The sequence below is a fragment of the Schistocerca nitens genome, chromosome 4 (genome assembly GCF_023898315.1).
Source record: "Schistocerca nitens isolate TAMUIC-IGC-003100 chromosome 4, iqSchNite1.1, whole genome shotgun sequence".
In the NCBI taxonomy this organism is placed as follows: Eukaryota; Metazoa; Arthropoda; class Insecta; order Orthoptera; family Acrididae; genus Schistocerca; species Schistocerca nitens.
This window is the reverse complement of record NC_064617.1, coordinates 269,454,915-269,481,159: the sequence shown is the minus strand read 5'-3', so window position 1 is coordinate 269,481,159 and position 26,245 is coordinate 269,454,915. Positions and strand designations below refer to the sequence as shown.

Below are 26,245 nucleotides of genomic sequence, written 5' to 3'. Positions count from 1 at the left end.
GAGAGAGCATGCGGGTTACGATTTCATAGTAGCTGTATATTGTTTACTTGGTGTACTTAAAGTAACACGAAAAGTATTCAGGAATATTTTTTAAATAACCAGTTTCATACTGTGATAAACTTACTGATCCAACAATGGGATTTTTCTGTATCATATTGTTTCTGAAGTATTGCTAAATGTACGCGATTATTTTTGTAGTCCTTCATTATTCGTTTATGCCATTTTTGTCCAGTGTTTATTATGATTTGTAGTATGATAATTCAGGTCTATGTTTTTTATCTTTGTTCATCCAACAGAAAATTAAGAGATTTTGTATTGTTTAGGTATGGCACCATTATTTCAACGAAGGCAATATTAGACAAGAATACTAATAAATGCAAAGGCAAGTATACAGCACGTAAAGTGCAAACAGTTTTCAAAGTCAGATCAGTGAGATCAATTAATATTATGCAATTCTATTTTGATAATCATGGAGTAATTGATGTACAGTTTGGTGTCCTGCCGTGATTGGTAACAGGCATTTGTATTTGATGTTAAGTTTTTGTATAATGTGTTTGGTTTCCTATGTTCACACACACAAGATACCGAATTCAGTTGCAGCGGTTTATGTGCAAAGTGAGTCTTTGTCATTGTGGGGCCTGCCATATTTGGACAGCATAAGCTACATAGCAATAATAATACTGATGATAATAATAATAATAATAATAATAATAATAATAATATACAAAATATTAACTTCAGTCATTACACAGAAATTAATGACACATACGACACAGAACAAAATCATAAATGAAGAACAAAAAGGCTGTTGCAAAGGAGCATGAGGATGTAAAGAGCAACTGATAATAGATGCAGAGGTGACATATCAAGCTAAAACTAAACAAAGGTCGCTACACTACGCATACATTGATTACCAAAAAGCTTTTGATAGTGTACCCCACTCATGGTTACTACAAATATTGGAAATATACAAAGTAGATCCTAAATTGATACAGTTCCTAAACATAGTAATGAAAAATTGGAAAACCACACTTAATATCCAAACAAATTCAAATAATATCACATCACAGACAATACAGATTAAGCGTGGAATATACCAAGGAGACTCATTAAGTCCTTTCTGGTTCTGCCTTGCTCTGAACTCACTATCCAACATGCTAAATAATACAAATTATGGATACAATATTACTGGAACATACCCACACAAAATCACACATCTGCTATACATGGATGATCTAAAACTATAGCAGCAACAAATCAACAACTCAACCAATTACTAAAGATAACAGAAGTATTCAGCAATGATATAAATATGGCTTTTGGAACAGACAAATGTAAGAAAAATAGCATAGTCAAGGGAAAACACACTAAACAAGATGATTACATATTGGATAACCACAGCGACTGCATAGAAGCGATGGAAAAAACAGATGCCTATAAATATCTAGGATACAGACAAAAAATAGAAATAGATAATACAAATATTAAAGAAGAACTAAAAGAAAAATATAGGCAAAGACTAACAAAAATACTGAAAACAGAATTGACAGCAAGAAACAAGACAAAAGCTATAAAAACTTATGCTATACCAATATTGACCTACTCATTTGGAGTAGTGAAGTGGAGTAACACATACCTAGAAGCACTCAATACACTTACACGATCACAATGCCACAAATATAGAATACATCACATACATTCAGCAACTGAAAGATTCACATTAAGCAGAAAGGAAGGAGGAAGGGGATTCATCGACATAAAAAACCTACATTATGGACAGGTAGACAATTTAAGAAAATTCTTTCTAGAACGAGCAGAAACTAGCAAAATACACAAAGCAATCACTCATATAAATACATCGGCTACACCACTGCAATTTCATAACCACTTCTACAACCCTTTAGATCACATAACATCAACAGATACGAAGAAAGTAAATTGGAAAAAGAAAACACTACATGGCAAGCACCCGTATCATCTAACACAGCCACACATCGATCAAGACGCATCCAACACATGGCTAAGAAAAGGCAATATATACAGTGAGACGGAAGGATTCATGATTGCAATACAGGATCAAACAATAAACACCAGATATTACAGCAAGCATATTATTAAAGATCCCAATACCACAACAGATAAATGCAGACTTTGCTAACAACAAATAGAAACAGTAGATCACATCACAAGTGGATGTACAATACTAGCAAATACAGAATACCCCAGAAGACATGACAATGTAGCAAAAATAATACATCAACAGCTTGCCTTACAACATAAACTTATAAAACAACATGTTCCCACATACAAGTATGCACCACAAAATGTACTGGAGAACGATGAATACAAATTATACTGGAACAGAACCATTATAACAGATAAAACAACGCCACATAACAAACCTGACATCATACTCACCAATAAAAAGAAGAAATTAACACAACTAATCGAAATATCCATACCCAATACAACAAATATACAAAAGAAAACAGGAGAAAAAATTGAAAAATACATCCAACTGGCTGAGGAAGTCAAGGACATGTGGCATCAGGATAAAGTTGACATTATACCAATTATACTATCAACTACAGGAGTCATACCATACAATATCCACCAGTACATCAATGCAATACAGCTACATCCAAACTTATATATACAACTACAGAAATCTGTAATTATTGACACTTGTTCAATTACCCGAAAGTTCCTAAATGCAATGTAACACATACCGTACAGTTAAAAGGAAGTCACGCTTGATCAAGGTCCGCGTCACCTTCCATTTTTAACCAGACATAACGTCTGAGACAAGAAAGAAATAATAATAATAATAATAATAATAATAATAATAATAATAATAATAATAATAAAAGAAAATTGAGTAGATTTTTTAAAACTTCAGTTACTTGCACAGTATTTTAAACAACCAAGTGACCTATTCTTCATTTCATACAGGCAGTCTTGTGTTCAATACTTTCACATTTTGGTCCTATTAACTAGCTTTCTGATGGTTAAACATCATGTGGTAGGTATTTTATCATCATAATTTCTTCTTGAACAGTTATCCTAATTTCAGAATTTAAACAGAAGCAGCACATTGAATCTTGATAATGTAAGTTGGCTTAATGAGATATTGAAAGAACCACTTCATTTCAGAGAAGCAGCAATGAAAGAGCTATGATCTCCAGATTTTTGGTTCTTCTGTTGAAGGGAACAGCTGGCATCTTTGCACTAATGTGGTACAACATATTTTTCAAAATGATGTAGCTTAAGTAACTGTCACTGAAGTGTTGACATTTAGTGTAATACTAAGAAAAGGAAGTGAGTAGAGTGCACATAATGCAATGTGATGTCTACATTTCTTCTGAAATTCATGTTGATTTGAAAGAGATGATTATTTACATTGTTACAGGACATAGAATGGAACCAAGAAATTTATTATCAGCACAGATGTTCTCCTCTGTCAGTTTGAGTTTAGAATGTCTAGTGAACTATAATTCGTTATCAGATTTTTCAAAATGTAAGTTACTATTTCACCATCTAAAGAGAAGTACCAGGCACAGTCATCTTTGGCCTCTCATGGTGAATTTGTTCTAGTAAACATAAATTATATTGGTTAAAACATTTTTGAAAGATGTTACTGATGAAGAACTACAATAAAATATAAAGGGAAAAGTGAACCCACTGAGCGGCAGTAGATTGCAAACCCAAACACAAAGGCACAACACTCTGCCATTGAAGGAGGCACTGTTCCAAAATATAAGGGATATTACATTTGTGGCCACTAGCCAAGAAATATTTGCTTATTTGCTTTGATTGTGGGAATTGATACATTATTCACAGTGATTTTGTACACATTTGCCCAGAAAGATAAGATATTTCTATAATATTATACTGGAAAGTTCTGCATGGAATACAAATAATGTAAGGGATGAAGATAACAACTCATCATATTGCTGAGGCATTGAACAGTTGGTGGAAAAACAAACTAGGATATTGTTTGAAATCTCAGCTGCATTTTCAGTCTTGTGTATGTGCTGCACTCATCTCAAGTATATGGTTCCTGTACTCCTTACATTATTGCCATTTATATAATGAAAAGGCATGAGGATTAAGAACGTCTTGTGAGTATCAGTTTTTGTCATGTGCTCAGACACCATCACGGTTTGGTACAACAGAAATTGAGGTATTCGGAAGCAAATTGTGCATAGATTCATGTGACATAGAGGTTTACTTTATTGCAATTAGTGGTATGTGTAACTTAATAAAGCAATAAGTACATGCATGCACAAGGAGAAATATGTGTTTGCCTTTTCCCTGTAGTGGAGGATATAAAAATATTCTTGTCAAAGGTGGTCGAAGATGGCAGGACTTAGTTATACTGTTTGGACATGTAACATTTTCCTGCATTTAATGCAAGTTTCTGAGGCATAATAAACTGTCAAACACTCCAGTTTTTGCAGAAGCAATAAAAATGACTAATATCCAAGATTATTTCAACAAATATTCTCCTGAGGGAACTATTCAGAGAGAGAGAGAGAGAGAGAGAGAGAGAGAGAGAGAGAGAGAGAGAGAGTGTGTGTGTGTGTGTGTGTGTGTGTGTGTGTGTGTGTGTGTGTGTGTGAGAGAGAGAGAGAGAGAGAGAGAGAGGGGGGGGGCAGTCTTTACATGTCCTTACAGTCCATCACCAACTATTTTCTTTGTTGATTGTGTTTTTGTTGTTGTGATCTTCATATTGAAGACTGATAATGATTTTATACAGCTGTCCACACCAGACTTGCATAGTATCTTCATTTCAAAAAAGCTACTACAACCAACATAACTTCTGTCTTTTTAAACAGACTAAACAGACATGGTGGATGGATATGTGTGTGTGTGTGCAAGTGTATACCCGTCCTTTTTTCCCCCCTAAGGTAAGTCTTTCCGCTCCCGGGATTGGTATGACTCCTTACCCTCTCCCTTAAAACCCACATCCTTTCGTCTTTCCCTCTCCTTCCCTCTTTCCTGATGAGGCAACAGTTTGTTGCGAAAGCTTGAATTCTGTGTGTATGTTTGTGTTTGTTTGTGTGTCTGTCGACCTGCCAGCACTTTCATTTGGTAAGTCACATCATCTTATATTCCTCAGTGATCCAGGATATAATCCGTCAACCTATACCTTCTGAAACTTTTTTTTCTCACCAGTTCAGTTCAGTTCTTTCTGATCATCGCATCAACGCATCTAATCTTCACCATTATTCCCTTCTCTTGTTGTCTGTGTTGTTTACTTTTAAGATATACCACACTCAATCAGTAATTTCTGAAAAGGCTTCATAACACTTCAATTTATATTGGTTGCTAACATATTCATCTTTTTCAGAAAAGTTTTTCTTATTATTGCCAGTCTCCATCACCTTTACTTATACCACAGTCAGGTATTAAGCTTCCATGTAGAAAACTCATTTACTAGTTTTAATGTCCCATTCCTAATTTAATTCCCATACCACATTATTTCACTTTTCTTGATATTCATTTTATAGCCTCTTTCAAATTCTATTCAACTAATCTCTCTAAGTCTTTTGCTGTCTATGGCAGAATTACAATGTCATCACTAGAAATTAAAAATTTTATTTCTTCTTCCTGAACTTAAATTCCTAGCCCAAATTTCTCCTTTGTTCTGTCACTAACTCTTTGTTCAAATTGAATAAAATGGGGAAGAGGTTACAAACATGTCTCACTTCCATCTCAATTATGTTTCCCTTTATCTCCTAAAACTGCCTTCTCATTTCTGTGCATGTTGTTGATAACCTTTTGCTCCATATATTTTATCACTGAAAACTTCATCAGTGACAAAGTTTCATGAGATTTTTTGTGGTTACAACTAGTTTCTTTCATTTATAACTGAAATTCCAGCAATACTGCATAGTGATTACAAAAACCCTAGTATACTATCTCGTGGATGAACGCTATGCACTTATTTCTTCTTTTCATGTATGTTGTAATGTAATTTGCAAATATATGTCCCAAAATAATAGTGAACACAGGGTTTGTACCTGTAAAAACAATAAGGATGTTACTTACCCAGTATTTGTGAAAACATATCTTTGTTAATTTCTGCTGCACCTGCTGTTGTGCTTCCAACATACAGTTTTTCTTTGGTGAATGTTGTGAGGTGTGATATAATTGACACATGTTAAATAATGCTAAAGCAGAGATTGTATTGCATGTACTTTTCTGCAGCAGTGACAGTGGCACCATACAAGCACAACACCTAGAGTGTTATCTGTAAATACTGTGGCATATGGGAACATGCCAAATGTACTGTTTCTTACAGAATTTCTGTTTACAGCAAAATTTAAGATTCTGTGTATTGTTCATGTATAATAATTATTGGTAAGTAATACATTAATACTTTGTTCATATGATACATTGTTGTTTCAGACTTGTCAATAATGTTGTCAAGTCAAATGCAGGACTACTCAGTTTTCCCCTCTTTCATCGGTCATGTTGACTTAAATACCATTGTACTCACTGCGCACTGCTCCAAGGGGAAGGTCATAGACAAGGGCATCCTATTTGGCTCATATTTGTCAGGTCAATTGTATACGATCTAAAATAAAAGACTGTAAGACATTAAGATATTTTGGCTCAACACCTGAAACCTGCTCACCTGACCCCCAACCATTGTTTTCAAAAAAATCACCCCTGTAGTTCATGATGTGCGATTGACTCAAAATTGACAATATTGACAGTCAGTTTAAAACTGAGTGTTATTCATTATCATATATGGGCTCAGAAAATATATATTTTCCCAGAAATCAAGGAAAGAAACTTACTCAGCTGCTGATTATGTACCTGTAAGGTAAACGCTATTCGATGAAACAGCACCACCTATATACTAAACAAGGCATCTGGCTGGGAAGCATGGAATGAATGTTCAATTTCCCAACATTAAAATTGGTAGGAAGGTGAGTAAATCAATAAGGAATAATAACAAGCGTGGAGGGTAAAAATTATAGAGGGAGACCAAGAGATGAATACACTAAGCAGATTCAGAAGGATGTAGGTTGCAGTAGGTACTGGGAGATGAAGAAACTTGCACGAGATAGGGTAGCATGGAGAGCTGTATCAAACCAATCTCAGGACTGAAGACCACAACAACAACAAGCAAATAAATTTCTCGAGTGACTTGGATTATTGAAGAATTAAAATTTTAAGACTCATTGTACAAAGATTATTCAGAGCAAGACTGCTGCAAACATGCACATTCATTGCACATTATCCCATAACAAAGAAAAATGAGCTGTTGATGCAGATGGCAGTACTCATAAAATAACACATTCCTACACACACATTCCTACACAGAACAATAATACATCACACCATTTGAAAATTGTTGCCTTAAGTCTCCCTGTGCTTATAAAATACTAGTGAGTAATTTGGTCGTTGTGTTATAGAAGAAGTTGATTAATTCACTTGCTAAAAATCCAGGAAATTGACAAATTCACTTTGAAAAACATATCTTGAGAAAATTTGAAACCATAAATTGCTGGCAACAAGTTCTATCTGATATTTGGTATCCGGGGGAGAGAAACTAATACCGTCACGTGTGCTACCCTGTTTATAGATGACGAGGGTCAGTTGACCTGCACAGAGGAAGTAATACCACCAAACTGCACACCTATGTGCCAGCCATGTGATATTTGTATTTTTAATTGCCAAGTTAAAAACATTATCTTGAAGCTTAAAAATTCTTTTGGAACTCAATGAGCATTGCACTGCCCCATGGAGGCAATAACGATTTACAGCGTAATTGATGATCAACTTCCAGCACCAATTTTCAGTTTCACAGTGTTTGTAGCATACATCTAAATTAATTCCTCAAAAAGAAATATTTTTAAATGTAAACATAATCTGTGTCCTAGCAAACCTTTGGAGGGAATGATGTAGTTGCACGAAGACTACATTCAGTAGATGTTGTTGGTGTTACGAGTATTTGCTTTGAATGTTTACATGGCAAGTACCATCCATCTAATTGTCCAAAGGAAATTGAAGACATGTAGCAGAGTGACTGAAAGAGCCATTGCAGAGTGACCAGGATTAGTTTATTTTATTTTATTATTTTTTTTAACTCGTCCAGATTCATGGAGGTGTTTTTCTGCCTATGCAACTAAGTGAAAGGCAGTTTGTTTCTTCTGTACAAATTTTACTTTTTATTTTTGAAGCATCTTCAGTGGCCTGTAACACAGGCTTTTTTATATGTATAATAAATGTATTATGTAGTAATTACAGTACATTACTATGTTTTAATTTGACACGTCTTTCTCTTGTTTTTCATAATGGAAACAACTTTTGTAGCACAAATATTGTGAATTTGAATTATTGCTTGGTGTTCCTTACAATTTCCAGCATTGTTACTCAAATAGACCACAAAATGAAAAGTGCATCTGATGTGTTATAATAAATGTGGCCGAAAAAATGCTGGAAATCAACCAGCTGGAGCATGAGGTCTGAATGAACACTTCTCAAGGACCACACACATGGAATAATATGGACTAACAACACTGGAAATTGATGTTTGTTCTATAAAAGTTGTTTCTGATCTGAAAAACAAGAGAAAAACACGACAAAACATAGCATAGTAACATATTGTATCTACTACGTAATACGTTTATTATATGTATAAAAAGAAACATGTATCACAGGCCACCAAAGATGCTTCACAAATAAAAGAAGCAAAATACCTATGGCAAGAAACAAACTGCCTTTCATTTAGTTACATAGACAGAACACACCTACATTAATTTTGAAGCAAGTAAGGAAAAATGGAAAATGAAAAAATGTTAATAATTCATGTTGTTTGAGTAATTTATTTGCCTACCTTGTTATTATTCATTACTGATTTACTTACCCCATCAGTCCTTTTATTCATAACAATTACAAAAAGGAAAACAAAAATGAAAAAAGAAATTCAGAATGCATTTGGGGAAACAAATGGAGGTTGTCTGCTTTGACAACCTTGATTGCTATATTAGCAGCAGTTTTGTTAAGTGGTGTAAGTGCCTGTCACAAAAGTTTCTTTCCCCCATTTTTAGGAAAATATGCATTTGTAGATCCCATATATGACGATCAAAGATGTGCAGTGTTCAATTGTGTCTCAAGCCTGCCAGTTTTGAATCAGTTGTGCTTCATGAACTTTACTCATGGTTTCCTCAAAAATGGAGAATTTTAGGTTGTACACAACTGACTTGCCAAATATAAGCAAAAGTGGTTGTTGGTGAGAAAGAAATAAGCAATAACTATTGTATTGTGTGCTGGTTGATTCCTCTACTGGCCCCCACCCCCACCCCTCACGGGCCCCTCCACCCGTCCCAGCCCCCTCGCGGACCCCTCCATCTTCCAGTGCAGTTAGACAACAGTTCTCCCTTAATCACTAAAGGCCTTATGAGTAGTTAAGTAACATGTGCTTATAATTATATTGTAGATGACATATGTTCATTGTAAGCTCAACAAAACACACAAGACATTTGTGTCAGAATTCAAAAAGCTTCTCAAGATTTTGGATATGCTTGCAGAATTTTCATGGTAATTATTTTCACATGCCTTAAAACTCAAGAAAGACAAAGATTTACTTATATGCAGAGTTCATGAAATTTTATCTATTCTTATAATGTCTATTTTGTATGACCAGCAAGGTCTACAATTACCTTCTTAACCAGAATATGGTATGTGATCTGTTTGTCTGTCTGAGGTGATATCATTTTAGGTGTGCCTCCTTATCAGTACCACGTTGTGAAATACTTTTAGTTGTTGTGTAAAATATTAGTTCCATGATGTTCTTAACTGACAGTTCAGATAGTTAGTGAGATATTGAGAAACTGAATACCACACTCCAAACCAACTGAAGCCTCCTTTTCTTGTTATTAGGTGTCCCAAAATTCTGATTTTGATACTTGTAATTATGCTCTCTCTCAAACTTAACACCTGTTTGACAGTACTGTTCTTTTGTACCTTGTTTCATGAAATACTACAGGCAGAACATAGCAACCACCTCAAGTGTCTTGGTGCTTTAATAGCTTCAGTTAGTTACAGCCATTGCACATCTGTCCCTCTTCTAGACTGTTATAATCAATTCCATTCACACATGCTGTAAGGCATGCAGCCATTTTGTGGAGACCTAGATAGTTTTTAACATTATATGTTATCGTAAAATAAATACCAACTGGCTTCAGTCGCAATCATGATTTTATTTCAATGCACTATGCATTTTGAGTCCTGAGGGCTGATCTTTAGGTGCTTTGACAGTCTGCATCCTTCCTTTTTTCAGATTTAGGTTAATTCTAGTCATGGTACTATTACAGTGGTATATAATAAAGTGCCACATTGTGAATATAATTTTACAGAATGAATACAAATTTAAAAATTACTTACTGTTCACAGTGGTGGATACATGGTATCTCACCACTCACAGTATGAGTTTATGTACGTTGTACCCTTTTCGTTCTGCAGCACATTTTATAGTCACAAGTCAAAAACAAGGCAAAACATTTAATTTGTAAATATGCTGCATTTCTAAAAATAACAAGTGTTATTATTTCAAAGAAGATAAAAAGCTGTTGCATTATCAGTGTTATAATTTTTACATATGCAACGAGTATTGACACATGGCCGTGGGTGGGTAGTTCACTCAAAACATACACTTTCTCCCTGTTGATAAATGTATTACAGAAAACATACACATACAGTATACCACTACCACAGAAAGGCACTACTATATATATATATATATATATATATATATATATATATATATATATATATATATATATATATATAGAGGGAAACTCTTTCCTGATGAGGCAACAGTTTGTTGCGAAAGCTTGAATTTTGTGTGTGTGTGTGTGTGTGTGTGTGTGTGTGTGTGTGTGTGTTTGTGTTTGTTTGTGTGTCTATCGACCTGCCAGCGCTTTCGTTCGGTAAGTCACATCATCTTTATATATATATATATATATATATATATATATATATATATATATATATATGTATATACTGCTGAAGCCCAGGCTATCCGTGATCTGAAGGCTGACCGGCCCATCGTCATCCTTCCGGCGGACAAGGGTTCCACGACCGTGGTACTTGATCGTCGGGAGTATGTGGCTGAGGGACTGCGTCAGCTTTCAGATAACACCACATACAAAGTTTGCCAAGGCAATCCCATTCCTGATGTCCAGGCAGAGCTTCAAGGAATCCTCAGAACCTTAGGCCCCCTACAAAACCTTTCACCTGACTCCATCAACCTCCTGACCCCACTGACACCCCGCACCCCTACCTTCTACCTTCTACCTTCTTCCTAAAATTCACAAACCCAATCATCCTGGCCGCCCCATTGTAGCTGGTTACCAAGCCCCCACCGAACGTATCTCTGCCTACGTAGATCAACACCTTCAACCCATTACATGCAGTCTCCCATCCTTCATCAAAGACACCAACCACTTCCTCGAACGCCTGGAATCCCTACCCAATCCGTTACCCCCGGAAACCGTCCTTGTAACCATTGATGCCACTTCCTTATACACAAATATCCCGCACGTCCAGGGCCTCGCTGCGATGGAGCACTTCCTTTCACGCCGATCACCTGCCACCCTACCTAAAACCTCTTTCCTCATTACCTTAGCCAGCTTCATCCTGACCCACAGCTTCTTCACTTTTGAAGGCCAGACATACCAACAATTAAAGGGAACAGCCATGGGTACCAGGATGGCCCCCTCATACGCCAACCTATTCATGGGTCGCTTAGAGGAAGCCTTCTTGGTTACCCAAGCCTGCCAACCCAAAGTTTGGTACAGATTTATTGATGACATCTTCATGATCTGGACTCACAGTGAAGAACAACTCCAGAATTTCCTCTCCAACCTCAACTCCTTTGGTTCCATCAGATTCACCTGGTCCTACTCCAAATCCCATGCCACTTTCCTTGACGTTGACCTCCACCTGTCCAATGGCCAGCTTCACATGTCCGTCCACATCAAACCCACCTACAAGCAACATTACCTCCATTACGACAGCTGCCATCCATTCCACATCAAACGGTCCCTTCCCTACAGCCTAGGTCTTCGTGGCAAACGAATCTGCTCCAGTCCGGAATCCCTGAAGCATTACACCAGCAACCTGACAACAGCTTTCGCATCCCACAACTACCCTCCCGACCTGGTACAGAAGCAAATAACCAGAGCCACTTCCTCATCCTCTCAAACCCAGAACCTCCCACAGAAGAACCACAAAAGTGCCCAACTTGTGACAGGATAGTTTCCGGGACTGGATCAGATTCTGAATGTGGCTCTCCAGCAGGGATACGACTTCCTCAAATCCTGCCCTGAAATGAGATCCATCCTTCATGAAATCCTCCCCACTCCACCAAGAGTGTCTTGCCGCCGTCCACCTAACCTTCGTAACCTGTTAGTTCATCCCTATGAAATCCCCAAACCACCTTCCCTACCCTCTGGCTCCTACCCTTGTAACCGCCCCCGGTGTAAAACCTGTCCCATGCACCCTCCCACCACCACCTACTCCAGTCCTGTAACCCGGAAGGTGTACACAATCAAAGGCAGAGCCACGTGTGAAAGCACCCACGTGATCTACCAACTGACGTGCCTGCACTGTGATGCATTATATGTGGGAATGACCAGCAACAAACTGTCCATTCGCATGAATGGACACAGGCAGACAGTGTTTGTTGGTAATGAGGATCACCCTGTGGCTAAACATGCCTTGGTGCACGGCCAGCACATCTTGGCGCAGTGTTACACCGTCCGGGTTATCTGGATACTTCCCTCTAACACCAACCTATCCGAACTCCGGAGATGGGAACTTGCTCTTCAATATATCCTCTCTTCCCGTTATCCACCAGGCCTCAATCTCCGCTAATTTCAAGTTGCCGCCACTCATACCTCACCTGTCATTCAACAACATCTTTGCCTCTGCACTTCTGCCTCGACTGACATCTCTGCCCAAACTCTTTGTCTTTAAATATGTCTGCTTGTGTCTGTATATGTGTGGATGGATATGTGTGTGTGTGCGAGTGTATACCCGTCCTTTTTTCCCCCTAAGGTAAGTCTTTCCGCTCCCGGGATTGGAATGACTCCTTATCCTCTCCCTTAAAACCCACATCCTTTCGTCTTTCCGTCTCCTTCCCTCTTTCCTGATGAGGCAACAGTTTGTTGCGAAAGCTTGAATTCTGTGTGTATGTTTGTGTTTGTTTGTGTGTCTATCGACGTGCCAGCGCTTTCGTTTGGTAAGTCACATCATCTCATATAAACAAAGATGATGTGACTTACCGAACGAAAGTGCTGGCAGGTCGATAGAAACACAAACAAACACACAAAATTCTAGCTTTCGCAACCAACGGTTGCTTCGTCAGGAAAGAGGGAAGGAGAGGGAAGGAGAGGGAAAGACGAAAGGATGTGGGTTTTAAGGGAGAGGGTAAGGAGTTATTCCAATCCCGGGAGCGGAAAGACTTACCTTGGGGGAAAAAAGGACAGGTATACACTCGCGCGTGCGCGCGCACACACCCGCACATACACAGACACAAGCAGACATGTGTGTGTGTGTGTGTGTGTGTGTGTGTGTGTGTGTGTGTGTGTGTGTGTGTGTGTGTGTGTGTGTGTGTGCGAGAGAGAGAGAGAGAGAGAGAGAGAGAGAGAGAGTGTATACCTGTCCTTTTTTTCCCCTAAGGTAAGTCTTTCCGCTCCCGGGATTGGAATGTCTCCTTATCCTCTCCCTTAAAACCCACATCCTTTCGTCTTTCCCACTCCTTCCCTCTTTCCTGATGAAGCAACCGTCGGTTGTGAAAGCTTGAAATTTGTGTGTGTGTGTGTTTTATTGTCTCTATCAACATACCAACGCTTCCTTTTGGTAAGTTACAGCATCTTTGTTTTTAGATATATTTTTCCCACGTGGAATGTTTCCCTCTAGCATACACTAGAAACCCTCGGCTTCTTAGTGCTCTGGCAATGGTCACTGCATTAAGTAAACATAATTGCAACACTTCCCTCAGTAGGCATCACAAGAGAATAACTTATCAGTTCCAAATTGCAAATGTACATTATTAAACATAAGAACAAAAATGAGACACAATTTAACAGGCAGGTAGTCATCCAACATGAATTGATGCTTAATTTAATCCTGACATATCTCTGAATCTCTTAGTTTTAATACCGGTAAGACCTTCAGTTTAGATGTCTGCAGTGTTGTCATTACTTGACATTTACTTAAACTTAAGAAAACCATCCAAGATGATCTGCTAGACTTTATGATAGTGCACTCTGACACCCGCTTTTTGTTGGTAATCTCAGTGGTGCCTGTATTGTCAGTATTTGCCTGCAGGGGTAGTCTAACAAATACAGAACACTTAATCTAATTTAAAATATCTACAAACCATTCCATCTCCTTATATGTTTTGAACATTGAAATGTATTTGGCTTCTACTGTGGAGTTGGCTACAATGGATTGCCTTTTACCCTTCCAGCTAACAAAATTGTGTACTCTGCTACAGATTTACTATCGACTGGGTCATTTGCCCAGTCAGCATCACTGAATGCTCTAGGATCAGAACAATTGACACTGAAACATAACCTCAAATCTTTAGTTTGCTGCATGTAACGAAACAGTTCATTTAAAATTGAACTGACACAATCTTCCTGCAATGAAGACAGTATCAGGTGAAGTACAGATAGATATATACAACAAACAACCCACTACCGTTTGCTACAATTTCTGGTCAAATAGCCTGTAATTCTTGTCTTCACCAAAATGGTTGTCATTACATGGTGTAGCTGTGCCCTTGCAGTCATACATTTTAAATTCTCTCTGTATCTGCGCGATGTAAGTAGTTTGGTTTCATTTCACCTGCCCTTCGGACTGCTCAATGTTAAGTCATTAAATAAACAAAATGTTGTGCATTTCTTTAATGCTAATGTGAGATTTCAAAACCTTTGAATTTTTCAATCCTCTCTTACTCATCTACTACAACAACATCGCCAGCAGAACCCCAATGACCAAATGTTTATAGAAGAATATACAAGGACCCTATTCACATTATTTCAAACCTAACTTTTTCATCACAGAGCAGAAAAAATTGTTCTGATCCTTACTTGCTTGGTGAAGCACATACAAACTCTTGTTCAATAAAAACACTTTATTCTCCACACTAAACAATTGTGGTTGCTCCATGAAAACGCTGCCATTTATGGGGCTATTGAGATAAACAGTTTCTACATCAACTTGTTTGATTTTCCATCCCCTAAGTACTGCAATTGCTATCAAAATCCTCAAGCCACTTCATCTCATTACTGGGCTGTAGCTTTCCCAGTAATGTACTCCAAATATCTTATTATAACCCTAACCTACTAGCATAGCTTTAAATTTAGTAATCTCACCTTCTCTGATTTCACTTTGTAGTAAACACTCACTCAATTCCTATAACACAATCAGCGTTTGATTTGTCAAGAAGTTGCCATGTACTGTTGCATTTTAGACTACTCATCTCCAAATCCATGACTGTAGACTACTTGGTCCTGTGAACTGAGGCTAAAGCCTCTTCTGCTGATGTTGGTTGAGTTGTTTTCACTTTACACATGGTAGCAAAAGAAAAGAGACATGAACTGCACGGTTTTCACCAGATGTGAAGACTGTCATAACCCTACTTCACTATTTGCACTAAAAATTTCACTTTCCAACTTGGCATTCCACTCCTCCACTGCTGGTAATTGCACTGCTTTCAGTATGGTAACCACCTTCTTCTCCAATCTCAGATTTGCTCCCTTCTCCTCAGGCAGCTGTTGACTCAACCATATCATCTGCTACAGGTTCTGCACTCCTTGGTGGTCTACTGTCGTCATCTCTTTATAGATCAGGAAAGCTCAGCTGCATCATATTGGCATTGTCTGCTGTCACCTCATTGCTCTGTGGATCAGCTGGTACTGTCTGTTTACTTCCCCTGGAAAAGTTAGTTCTTTGTTTACTGGAGTTTTCAGAGGGAATACTTTCTCATCAAAGATGACACCTCTTTTCGAAAGGATTTTTCTTTCTCCAAGATTCCACAGACAATATCCTTTTGATCCTGCTTCTACTCCAAAATAAACACATTCTTCTGCCCATTCTACAAGTTTGTTAGATGTCAATATGCTTCTCCAGACTGTGCAACCAAACACTTTGATCATTTTAAAGTCTTCTTTCATAAGTTCTTTCTGCTTCCAGACTTCATACATGATTTTTCCACCAAGGGATCTTGCTGAGCATTTATTTTGGATGTATTAGGCAAACATCAGAGCTTTTCCCCTAAAGGTATTGGGCAAACCATCTAGGAATATTAGACACTTCACAATGGATGTAAGTGTTTGATTCAGGTGCTCAGATTTTCTATTGGACGGGGAGAGTAAACTGTGCTTTTCCAGTATAATATGCCCTCATCCTTGCACAATTGTTCAGATTTGCTATTGATGTACTTAGTCCCATTTTGCAATTGGAAACCCTGCAGTTTTCTCCCTGTCTCTAACTCTTGCACATCCCTTAAACTCTACAACAGAGTCACACACATCACTGTTTCGCTTTAGCACTTTCACTATCGAATAACTTGAGTGATAACCCAGGTAAGTAGCATAGTAATGTGCTCCACTTAAGGTGGTCTGCCTAATATAACACATATCACCATGTATCAGTTCTAGAACATATTCAGTAGTAGTTTGGCTTGGTTTGGAAGGCCCTCTTTTCGTTTCTCCTCACACACACACACACACACACACACACACACACACACACACACACACACACTCTTTTTACATTTTTCTTTATACTTAGTGACTCCATATATTTTGGGCGAAGCTTCTCTGTGTCCAAGTCTTTGGCGCCACAAAATTTCTGGCTGGCTGGCTGTTGCTGTATTTTCTGCCATTTGATGTGTTTTGTCATTGTGGAGCATCATTGTATTGTTATTCGCTTTATAATATTCACAGTGCATTACATAGATATCACTGCCTGATAATTTTCCTCTCAGCACTTCCTTATCACCAATAGACACATTGCCATCACCATTTTTTTGAACTAATGCAAATTTCTTTCTTTTCAACTTGTTTAACAAACAGCAGGTTCCCATCCAGTTGTTTCATCAGAAGCACATCTGTTAACAGGATTTATGCACCCCCACGTGACTTTTCTACTTTCGTGACTTTTCTACTTTTGTGACTTTTCTACTTTTGTGACTTTTCTACTTTCGTGACTTTTTTCTACTTTCGTGACTTTTTTCTACTTTCGTGACTTTTTTCTACTTTCGTGACTTTTTTCTACTTTCGTGACTTTTTTCTACTTTCGTGACTTTTTTCTACTTTCGTGACTTTTTTCTACTTTCGTGACTTTTTTCTACTTTCGTGACTTTTTTCTACTTTCGTGACTTTTTTCTACTTTCGTGACTTTTTTCTACTTTCGTGACTTTTTTCTACTTTCGTGACTTTTTTCTACTTTCGTGACTTTTTTCTACTTTCGTGACTTTTTTCTACTTTCGTGACTTTTTTCTACTTTCGTGACTTTTCTACTTTCGTGACTTTTCCTCTGCCAGTAACTGAAGTACTTTCCAATCAGTCACTTTCACTTCTCCAAAGTTTCTTTGCTCTAAGTCCTGTAGTATCTCTTGGTGACCAGTCATATGAATCCAGAACCCACAGTTTTCCACCAGCACTTTCTATGTTCTCTACTGTTGGTCACTGTCATGGCCACTGTTTCATCATCTTTCTTTGCACTTGCACTTGAGTGTTCACTGTTTGGATAATTCTTAGCACTGTTGAATTTGCCCCCACTTGCCCTGTATGCTGATTTCTTGGGAACATTCTGCTGTCTTAGTGCACTCCCTCCCACCTCTTGTTTTCCATGGAAATATGGGCACTCCTTAACAATGTGAACCAGTTCACCACAGGAGAAACATAGTCTGTTTCTGCTGGCTGTGTTCTTCTCACCTTCTTGGTTTTGTTTACGATGTTTGTAATGGCGCTGGCAAAAGTCGTATTATTTATGAACTCCACCTTGTGTTGCATATGCTTTGGCTTCCTCTCGGCTCTTAGTAGACTTTGAATCTGGTTCCAGGCACTTCTCTTCTAATTCTGGTCTGTTGATGATGTCTGTGGTTAATCTGTCTTCATCTTTTTTCTGAACTTCTAATGAGGCCTGCATACTTCTCCAGAGGCAGTCCAAGAAGCATGAAGCTTGCACCTGTTTTGTCATTAAAGGTAAAGCCCTGTTGCTTCACTTCTGTTGGCAGCCAATATCCGCATTACATAGTCATTTGTAGTCATATTATCTTCTTTCTTCATATTTACTAACTCCCTCATCTTGCACATAGTGTTGAGTAGGCTGTTGTTGCAGCGTATTTTTTCCAATGTCTCCCACACTTCCTTCGCTAGTTGTAGAGTCTCTAGGTAGAATGATGGACGAGGCCCTCTTATTTTTCTCCTTTTTCTCTGTGTCCAACTGATGGTAACAGGTTGCAAATCCGGGTTCTATGGCATCCCATGCCTCATGATGTTGTATCAGTGAACAAACATGTGAAATAGTTATTTCTGCGCAGGTGATCAATCTTCACAGATGGTCCCATTATTTGGAATTCTTTCCTTTGTTGTCAGCTAAGGTAGAATGTCAGATGCATCATCTTCATCAGGTCTTGTACCTCGTGTTTTTTTTTTCGTCAAACTCAAACATGCTTACTACTACTGTGCATTGGCACATAACTTGGTGTAGTTTTTGTGTGTGCAGTGAGTATTGACACATGGACATGGGTGGGTGATTGAATTAAAACACACACACACACACACACACACACACCGTTACTGCTGATAAACATATTACAGAAAATACACACGTACTATACACAGAATGGCACTTCCATCACACTACATTCTTTCCACAGAGATGTTTCTTTCGCACGCTACATGAACTGAACCAAAGAAGCACATACAGAGAAGTGAAGCATGCACTAGAAACCCTTGGCTTCCAAGTGCTCCGGTAATGGTGTTGACTTCAAGTGATGGTCACTGGATTAAGTAAACACAGTTACAAGAGAATATCAACAAAAAACAAATCTTTGTGAATATGTCAAATGTCAATTATGTTATGGCTGTGCTGTTAAGTATTTGTTTCTTTAGGGAAAAATAAAGTTTTAAAACCACTGAAAAAACTGTGGCTGCTAAACTGTTTGTTCATCCATCATGTTTTCTGAAGATTTTTCTTTGTGTAACATTATTTCTAATTGTTCTTGTAGATAAAGTTTTTAGCATGATGTTCTGTGCGGAGCATAGTTAGGCTGTTGTGGATCTTACCTAATCTTTATCTGTTAAGGTACATGTGATTGCGTGTTATGTTTCTTTCAAGGTGCTTAAGTCTCAAAGCATCAGTGTTTCTTTGTAATGTGTGGAAAATTCTTCCTGTTTTGCTGTTGTAAAATACAGGGCAGTTTTTACACTGTTACTTATATATTCCGTTATGTTCTGTTGCTTGGGTGTTTGTGTTTGCTGTGTGAGGTTAGTGGTGTTGAAATTTGTTGTTTGTGGGCAATGATATTTTAATATTGTTATTTCTAAATATATTATTAATTTTGTGTGAGGCTGTGCCAAAATAGGGAATGCTTGTGAAGAAATGTGTCGTCAGCCGGCCGCGGTGGTCTCGCGGTTTTTTATTTCTGATGTTGGCCTGTATTTTGTTGGATAGTTTGTCAATTGATTTTTCTGAATATCTATTATTTATTGAAATAGCTTTGATTGTATCAATTTCTTGTATTAATGCTGTTGGGTTCAAAGGTAATATGTGTGTCCCCTTGAACATGGATTGAAATACAGCATAGTTGTGATAATTTGTGTATTGTGATGCCAGTGTAGGCTGGTTTCGATTAAATGTAAAAATTTGTCTTTGTTGTTCGTTAACAATTGTGAGGTCTAAGAAATTTATGAATCAATTGGTTTCATGTTCAGCTGTGAACTTGATTTATTGTGGAGTGAATTGAGTAATGTGAGAAGCTCTTTTTACTTCTCTCTCTCTCTCTCTCTCTCTCTCTCTCTCTCTCTCTCTCTCTCTCTCTCTCTCTCTCTCTCTTCCCCCCCCCCCCCAATCAAATATGAGAAGAGTGCCCTCCACATATCTTCTGTAACATACTATTTTTTCAGCAAATTTATTCTTTCCTGCAACAAATTTATTTCGCAAGTGGTTGATGAAGAGCTTACAGGCTTGATGTTTGTTATCTTTAGCTAAGCCTTTTCTCTGTTGGTAGACTTTGTCATTAAGAGAAGTAGTTATGGGATAGTACTAGTTCAACCAGTCCAACCAATTCTGAAATATGTGGTATGGTTAGTTTTTGTATTTGATAAGGTTTTTTTTGATAGTTTCAATTGTCTCCCAGACCAATACGTCTGTGAATAAAAACAATGTCAAATGAGGCAAATCTGTAGATATTTTTACATCTTTGATGAGTGTTGTTAACTCAAGTGTATTTTTTATCGGGTATGTTGTTTCAAAAGCATAAAATTGCCAGAGGATATTATTTAATTGTTGGGAGAGTTTGTATACTTGCAGTCGATAATCGGTCTAACTGGAGAGTTAGGCTTGTGTGTCTTTGGTTGTGCTCTAAGTTTAGGGCCAGTGGGGTTCATTAATATGCACCTTTTTACTTGTCTATCAGGCAGCAGGAAAGTTACATTTGCTAAGCATTTTCATTATTTTTTTCTACAATTTAGTGGTTGGGTCATGTTTCAATTCAGTAATGTTGTTTATTGAGAAAAAAATTGAGCTCCGGTTAGGTAATCCTTTCTGTAAAGGACAACAGTGGAATTTCCCTTATCCACCTTAACAACAGTAGCATAATGTTAGTTGAATTTTGCTTGATAATTTCAGTAATATCGTGTGCTAAGTCAATCTGTTCATTATGGTTCATGTTGGCCATATCAGCATCTTTCTTTGTATTTGCTATGAAGTTTTTTTAAGTTGTTGTAGTTAGAGCTTTCCACCATTGCAAAGAACACACTGATGCTTTTAGACTTTTATCACTTCACCAAATCCACAATGGCTAACCAAATGTACCTTAACAGACACAGACTAGGTGACAGTCACAGCAGCCTGTACTCCACACAGAAAACCATGGTAAAAACTTGATCTACGAGAACAATTATAAATAATATTACACAAAGAAAAATCTTCTGAAAACATGTTGAATGAGCAAACAGCTTAGTAGCCCCAGGTTTTTCAGTAATTTTAGAAGTTTATTTTTTCCTAAAGAAACAAATAATTAATATTGCAACCATTTGATAACATAATCCACATTTGACATATTCACAAACATTTGTTTTGTAAATGATATCCTGTATAATTAATAATGTAATAGTTTTGTATCATCTTTGAAATAACAACACCTTTGTATTTGTAGAAATGCAGCATCTTTACATTTGAAATTCTGTGACTTGTTTTGACTTGTGTTTATAAAAGTCCTGTAGAATGAAAAGTGTATATATGTACATAAACCTTTTTATTGATACTGTGCTTCAAAAGCGTGTATCCACCACTGGAAACAGCATGTTATTTTTCGATTTGTATTGGCTTTGTAATCTTATATTCACAATGTGCCACTTATTAATATATCATTTTGATCTTATCAGGACTAGAATTAATCTAAATCTGGAAAGTAAACCAATGTAGACTGTGAAAGCACCTGCAGGTGAGCCTCCAAGGCTCGAAATGCATCGTGCATTTCAATAAAATAACAGTTGTGACCGAAGGTGGTTGTTCCTTATTTTACAAAAGTTATACAGTTATGGAAGGAACACTGACAGCAATGGGTAAAATTAAATTACAAAAGGATGTCTAAAAAAATAGGTATTATTTTTTAAAAGCTAATTGTTTACAAAACAACCTTATCCCCTTCAAAATACTCTCCATTGAGCTAACACATTTGTCTCACTGGTGCTTCCACTGTTTCTTGACTTCTTCAGTGTTGTCAAATCAGTGTCCTTTCAAGCCCCTTTTCATGTGAGGAAATAAGAAAAAGTAACACGAAGCCAGGTCAGGCAAGTACAGTGTGAGTGGGGCTGTGGAACCATGGTGTTTTTTTTAGCCAAAAACTGTCTAACGGATATGGCTTGTGTGTAGATGTGTTGTCGTTGTGCAGGAACCAGTCTCCTGTGTGTCACAAATAGGGTATTTTTTGACGAACACTGTTGCGCAGTCTCTGACAGTTGATAAATTGCCTTTGATGGTCTGTGATCACAAGCTCTTGAATTTTTTCAATATTTTCATCAATTCAGGCAGTTGACTGATGTCCAGAATGACTTTGTCATCAACCGACATATTGCCATTTTTAAATCTAGCAAACCACTCGTATACTTGAGTTTTTCCCATAGTGTCATCTTGGTAAACAGTTTACAACATTAAAACAGTTTCAACAGTATTTTTATCGAGTAGAAAACAAAATTTCACACTGCACATTGTTCACTTACATTTGCCATCATAAAAAATGAAACAAGAACAAAGCAGTGCTAGCAAAAACAATCACTGAAGATCAACAGAACAAACCAGGTTGACAACGGAGGCAGCACTGAACTGGCGATGAGTTGCGCTAAACACATGTAGTGACAGAGATGTATACTACACAAGCTCCACCCACGACAATGGTATTCTGGTTATTTATGGGTACATATTAAACTTCCAGCCTTTGTTGATTAGTATGAAGTATATTGGATGCAATGTAAATTCAGCATGACCAGCACTGGGAATAAATGTAAGATCCAAAATACTGAGGTTGGAGTACATGCAGTCAACAAGTTTGAGGTCGTTGCATACAGTACTTGCTGAAAGCAGCTAGGCCAGTCACCAAAATATTGTGCAGTAAAATTGAATCTTCAGCCTTCTGGATACACAATAATACATCTTGTGTGAGTTATTTGAGTAATCTCAGGACTGAGAGCATTTTATAAAGTATTGTTTGTAGCAATTAAAAATTTTTGTACAGAGGCAAACTAAGGTGTGCTAGAGTGGTGAGAGTTAATTTGCTGACTCATTCCTAACTGTATTCTGATGAGCAATTCACAGCCATTCCTGTGTACTGGCAGTTCACAAATAGTTATTAAATTCTTTCAGTAATGGTTTTTCAGAAGTTAATGAAATTTTTTTCCTCCTCCTTCCTTTTATTATTTTATTAAATAGTGTTTGGTATTTCATTATATGTATTAAGTTGCATCTGCATCACTCTGCTGTGGAAAATCTGTTACTAGGTATAAGATGGTACTAATTTTTATACAAATCTAACATTTTCATCAGTTGTTACATTAAAGAAAACTCCAGGTTTGTACATCCTTTAGTATGTGTTTAATCATTTTCTAGTAGTTGAGTCTCATTAAATTGAAACTAAATTACATGTAATTGATAAATGTTTCATATAGTGGTATACCTAGAAACTGTCTTTGCACAATAAGTATGTACAACACTTAATCTAAATTCATTTGAATATTGCCTTAGCTTGTGCACCATCCATCAGTGTAGTTGGTGTAAAATATATCATGTGGTATGGAGACTTCTGTTTTACTAGTAATATAAACTGCCACAATTAGGGACCTCTGACAGAGTGGCAATTGTGAGTTTGGTCTTTTTAAATGGAAATTAAATTTTCATGAAGGCAAATGAGTTTTTGCTTTTAGGGGAAATTTCAAGACAATGGTGAAATGTGGAAGAATTTGTCTGCCTGCCATTGTGTTAACAAGTTTCATGTTCTTGTGTAAATCTTAAATGTGTCGGGGACAAAAAGAATAATTGTGTCTGCTCTGAACTTGATTGCAGGTTATGGGTTTGTGGATTTTGAATCACCTGCATCAGCAGAGGCTGCTGTGAAAGCACTCCAGGCAAAGGGCATCCAAGCGCAGATGGCGAAAGTGGGTATTTCGTTGCTGCGTAGACCGCCCAGTGTACGTTGCATGCTATTTGCTTCAGGGAGAGTACAACATACCCTTTATCCTATTTCTATATTCTTCTTGATTTGTGATGTCAGAATGCAGTGTGAAATTTTTTCCTTCTAATATAACACCTGTGTTTTCTAAACTGCCTTGTGTGGTTCTTCAGCTTGCATTCTAACATCTTGTTTTTGTAAATGGTTGATATTTTACAACAAAGGGGTAAAAACTGTAATATGTTCTTTAGAATGTGAGATTCAATTTGGGATATTTTGTGACTGATTCATTGACTTCATATTACAGTGATGTATTTATGCTTTTGTGGTATTGTATCTGTTTACAGCTCCTCATGCACATACATTGTACACATATAAAGGAATAAATTATATTTGGAGCTGTTACGGAGAGATGTGTGTGTAGTCTGCTTATTATACTATCAAATTACAGGGATTCCCATTTCATTTTATAAATTTTAACTTCACAGATGGTTGACAAAATAATGCAAATGCTGGTGTGAATATGATTAATACAGTGCTTTGGTCAGTTGTGTAGTTTCCTCAGAGAGTGAATGCATACAACTTGTGAACCGTTGAGGTAGGATATTGATATGATAATCCTGTGCAGATATTAATCAGCAATCAGTGAAGGAGAAAAAATGCATATGATTATTCTTTTCCAAACTAACAGAGATCCCTAATAATATTAAAAGCAATTAATTGATCATGTGGGCTAGGTAAGGTGTTAGAGAACATGTACTGTCACCATAGTTGTTCCTTGGAGAGGAGGAATAGGACACACAAAAAAAAAATCTCCCCCTCACCCCTCCCCATCCCCCTCCCATTCCCCTCATCCCCTCCTATTCCCCCTCTCCCTCTCCCCTTCCCCCTCTCCCTCACCCTCTCCCTTTCCCCCTCTCCCTCTCCCCTTCCCCTCTCCCCACCCCCTCTCCCCAGCCCCTATCCCCAGCCCCCCTATCCCCAGCCCCCCTATCCCCAGCCCCCTCTCCCCCATCCCCCTGTACACCTCCCCATCCCCCTGTACCCCTCCCCATCCCCCTGTACCCCACCCCATCCCCCTCTACCCCACCCCATCCCACTCTCTCCCCCTCCCGATCCCCCTCTCCCCCTCACCATCCCCCTCTCCCCTTCTCATCCCCCTCTCCCCTTCTCATCCCCCTCTCCCCCTCCACACCCCACTCTCCCCCTCCCCACCTCTCCCCATCCCCCTCTCCCCCCTCACCACCACCCCTCTCCCCATCCCCCTCCCCCCTTTCCCCATCCCCCATCCCCCTCCACCCTCACCACACCTTCTCTCCCCACCCCACACCCTCTCCCCCCTCCCTACACCATCTCCCCCCTCCCCACACACTCTCTCCCCTCCCCACACACTCTCTCCCCTCCCCATCCCCCTTTCTCCCGTCCCCATCCCCCTCTCCCCACATCTCTCCCGCTCGCCCCATCTCTCCCGCTCGCCCCATCTCTCCCGCTCGCCCCATCTCTCCCGCTCGCCCCATCTCTCCCGCTCGCCCCATCTCTCCCGCTCGCCCCATCTCTCCCGCTCGCCCCATCTCTCCCGCTCGCCCCATCTCTCCCGCTCGCCCCATCTCTCCCGCTCGCCCCATCTCTCCCGCTCGCCCCATCTCTCCCGCTCGCCCCATCTCTCCCGCTCACACCCCATATCTCTCCCGCTTTCCCCCATATCTCTCCCGCTCACCCCTTCCCCCTCACCATCCCACCACACCATCCCACCTCACCCCTTTCCCTCCTTCCCTCCCCCCCATCTCTCCACCTCTCCTTACATCTCTCCCCTTTCACCCCTCTACCCATCTCTCCCCCTTTCACCCATCGCCCCATCTCTCCCTCCTTTCACCCCTGTCCCCGTCTCTCCACATCTCCACATCTCCCCATCTCCCTCCCTCCCTTCATCCCCCTCCCTCCTCCCTCCCTCCCTTCATCCCCCTCCCTCCTCCCTCCCTCCCTTCATCCCCCTCCCTCCTCCTCCCTCCCTCCCTTCATCGCCCTCCCTCCCTCCCTTCACCACCTCCCTCCTCCTCCCTCCCTCCCTTCATCGCCCTCCCTCCCCCTCTCTCCCTCCCCCTCTTCCCTCCCTTCATCCCCCTCTCTCCTCCTTCCCTCCCTTCATCCCCCTCCCTCCCTCCCTTCATCCCCCTCCCTCCCTTCATTCCCCTCCCTCCCATCATCCCAATCCCTCCCCCTCCTTCCCTCCCATCATCCCCATCCCTGCCCCTCCTTCCCTCCCTTCATCCCCCTCCCTCCCCCTTGCCGCCCTTCAACCTTCCCTCCCCCTCT

The 26,245-nt window shown here is 39.0% G+C and overlaps 1 protein-coding gene across 1 annotated transcript in view; it reads left to right on the top strand.

Moving 5' to 3' along the window:
• Positions 1 to 26,245, top strand: part of LOC126252246 (protein alan shepard) — a 429,590-nt gene that overhangs the window by 266,521 nt on the left and 136,824 nt on the right. Inside the window, exons 4-5 of the mRNA XM_049953120.1 lie at positions 324 to 382; positions 23,827 to 23,951. Of these exons, the coding sequence (XP_049809077.1) occupies positions 324 to 382; positions 23,827 to 23,951 (184 nt within the window). The remainder of the gene's footprint in view (positions 1 to 323; positions 383 to 23,826; positions 23,952 to 26,245) is intronic.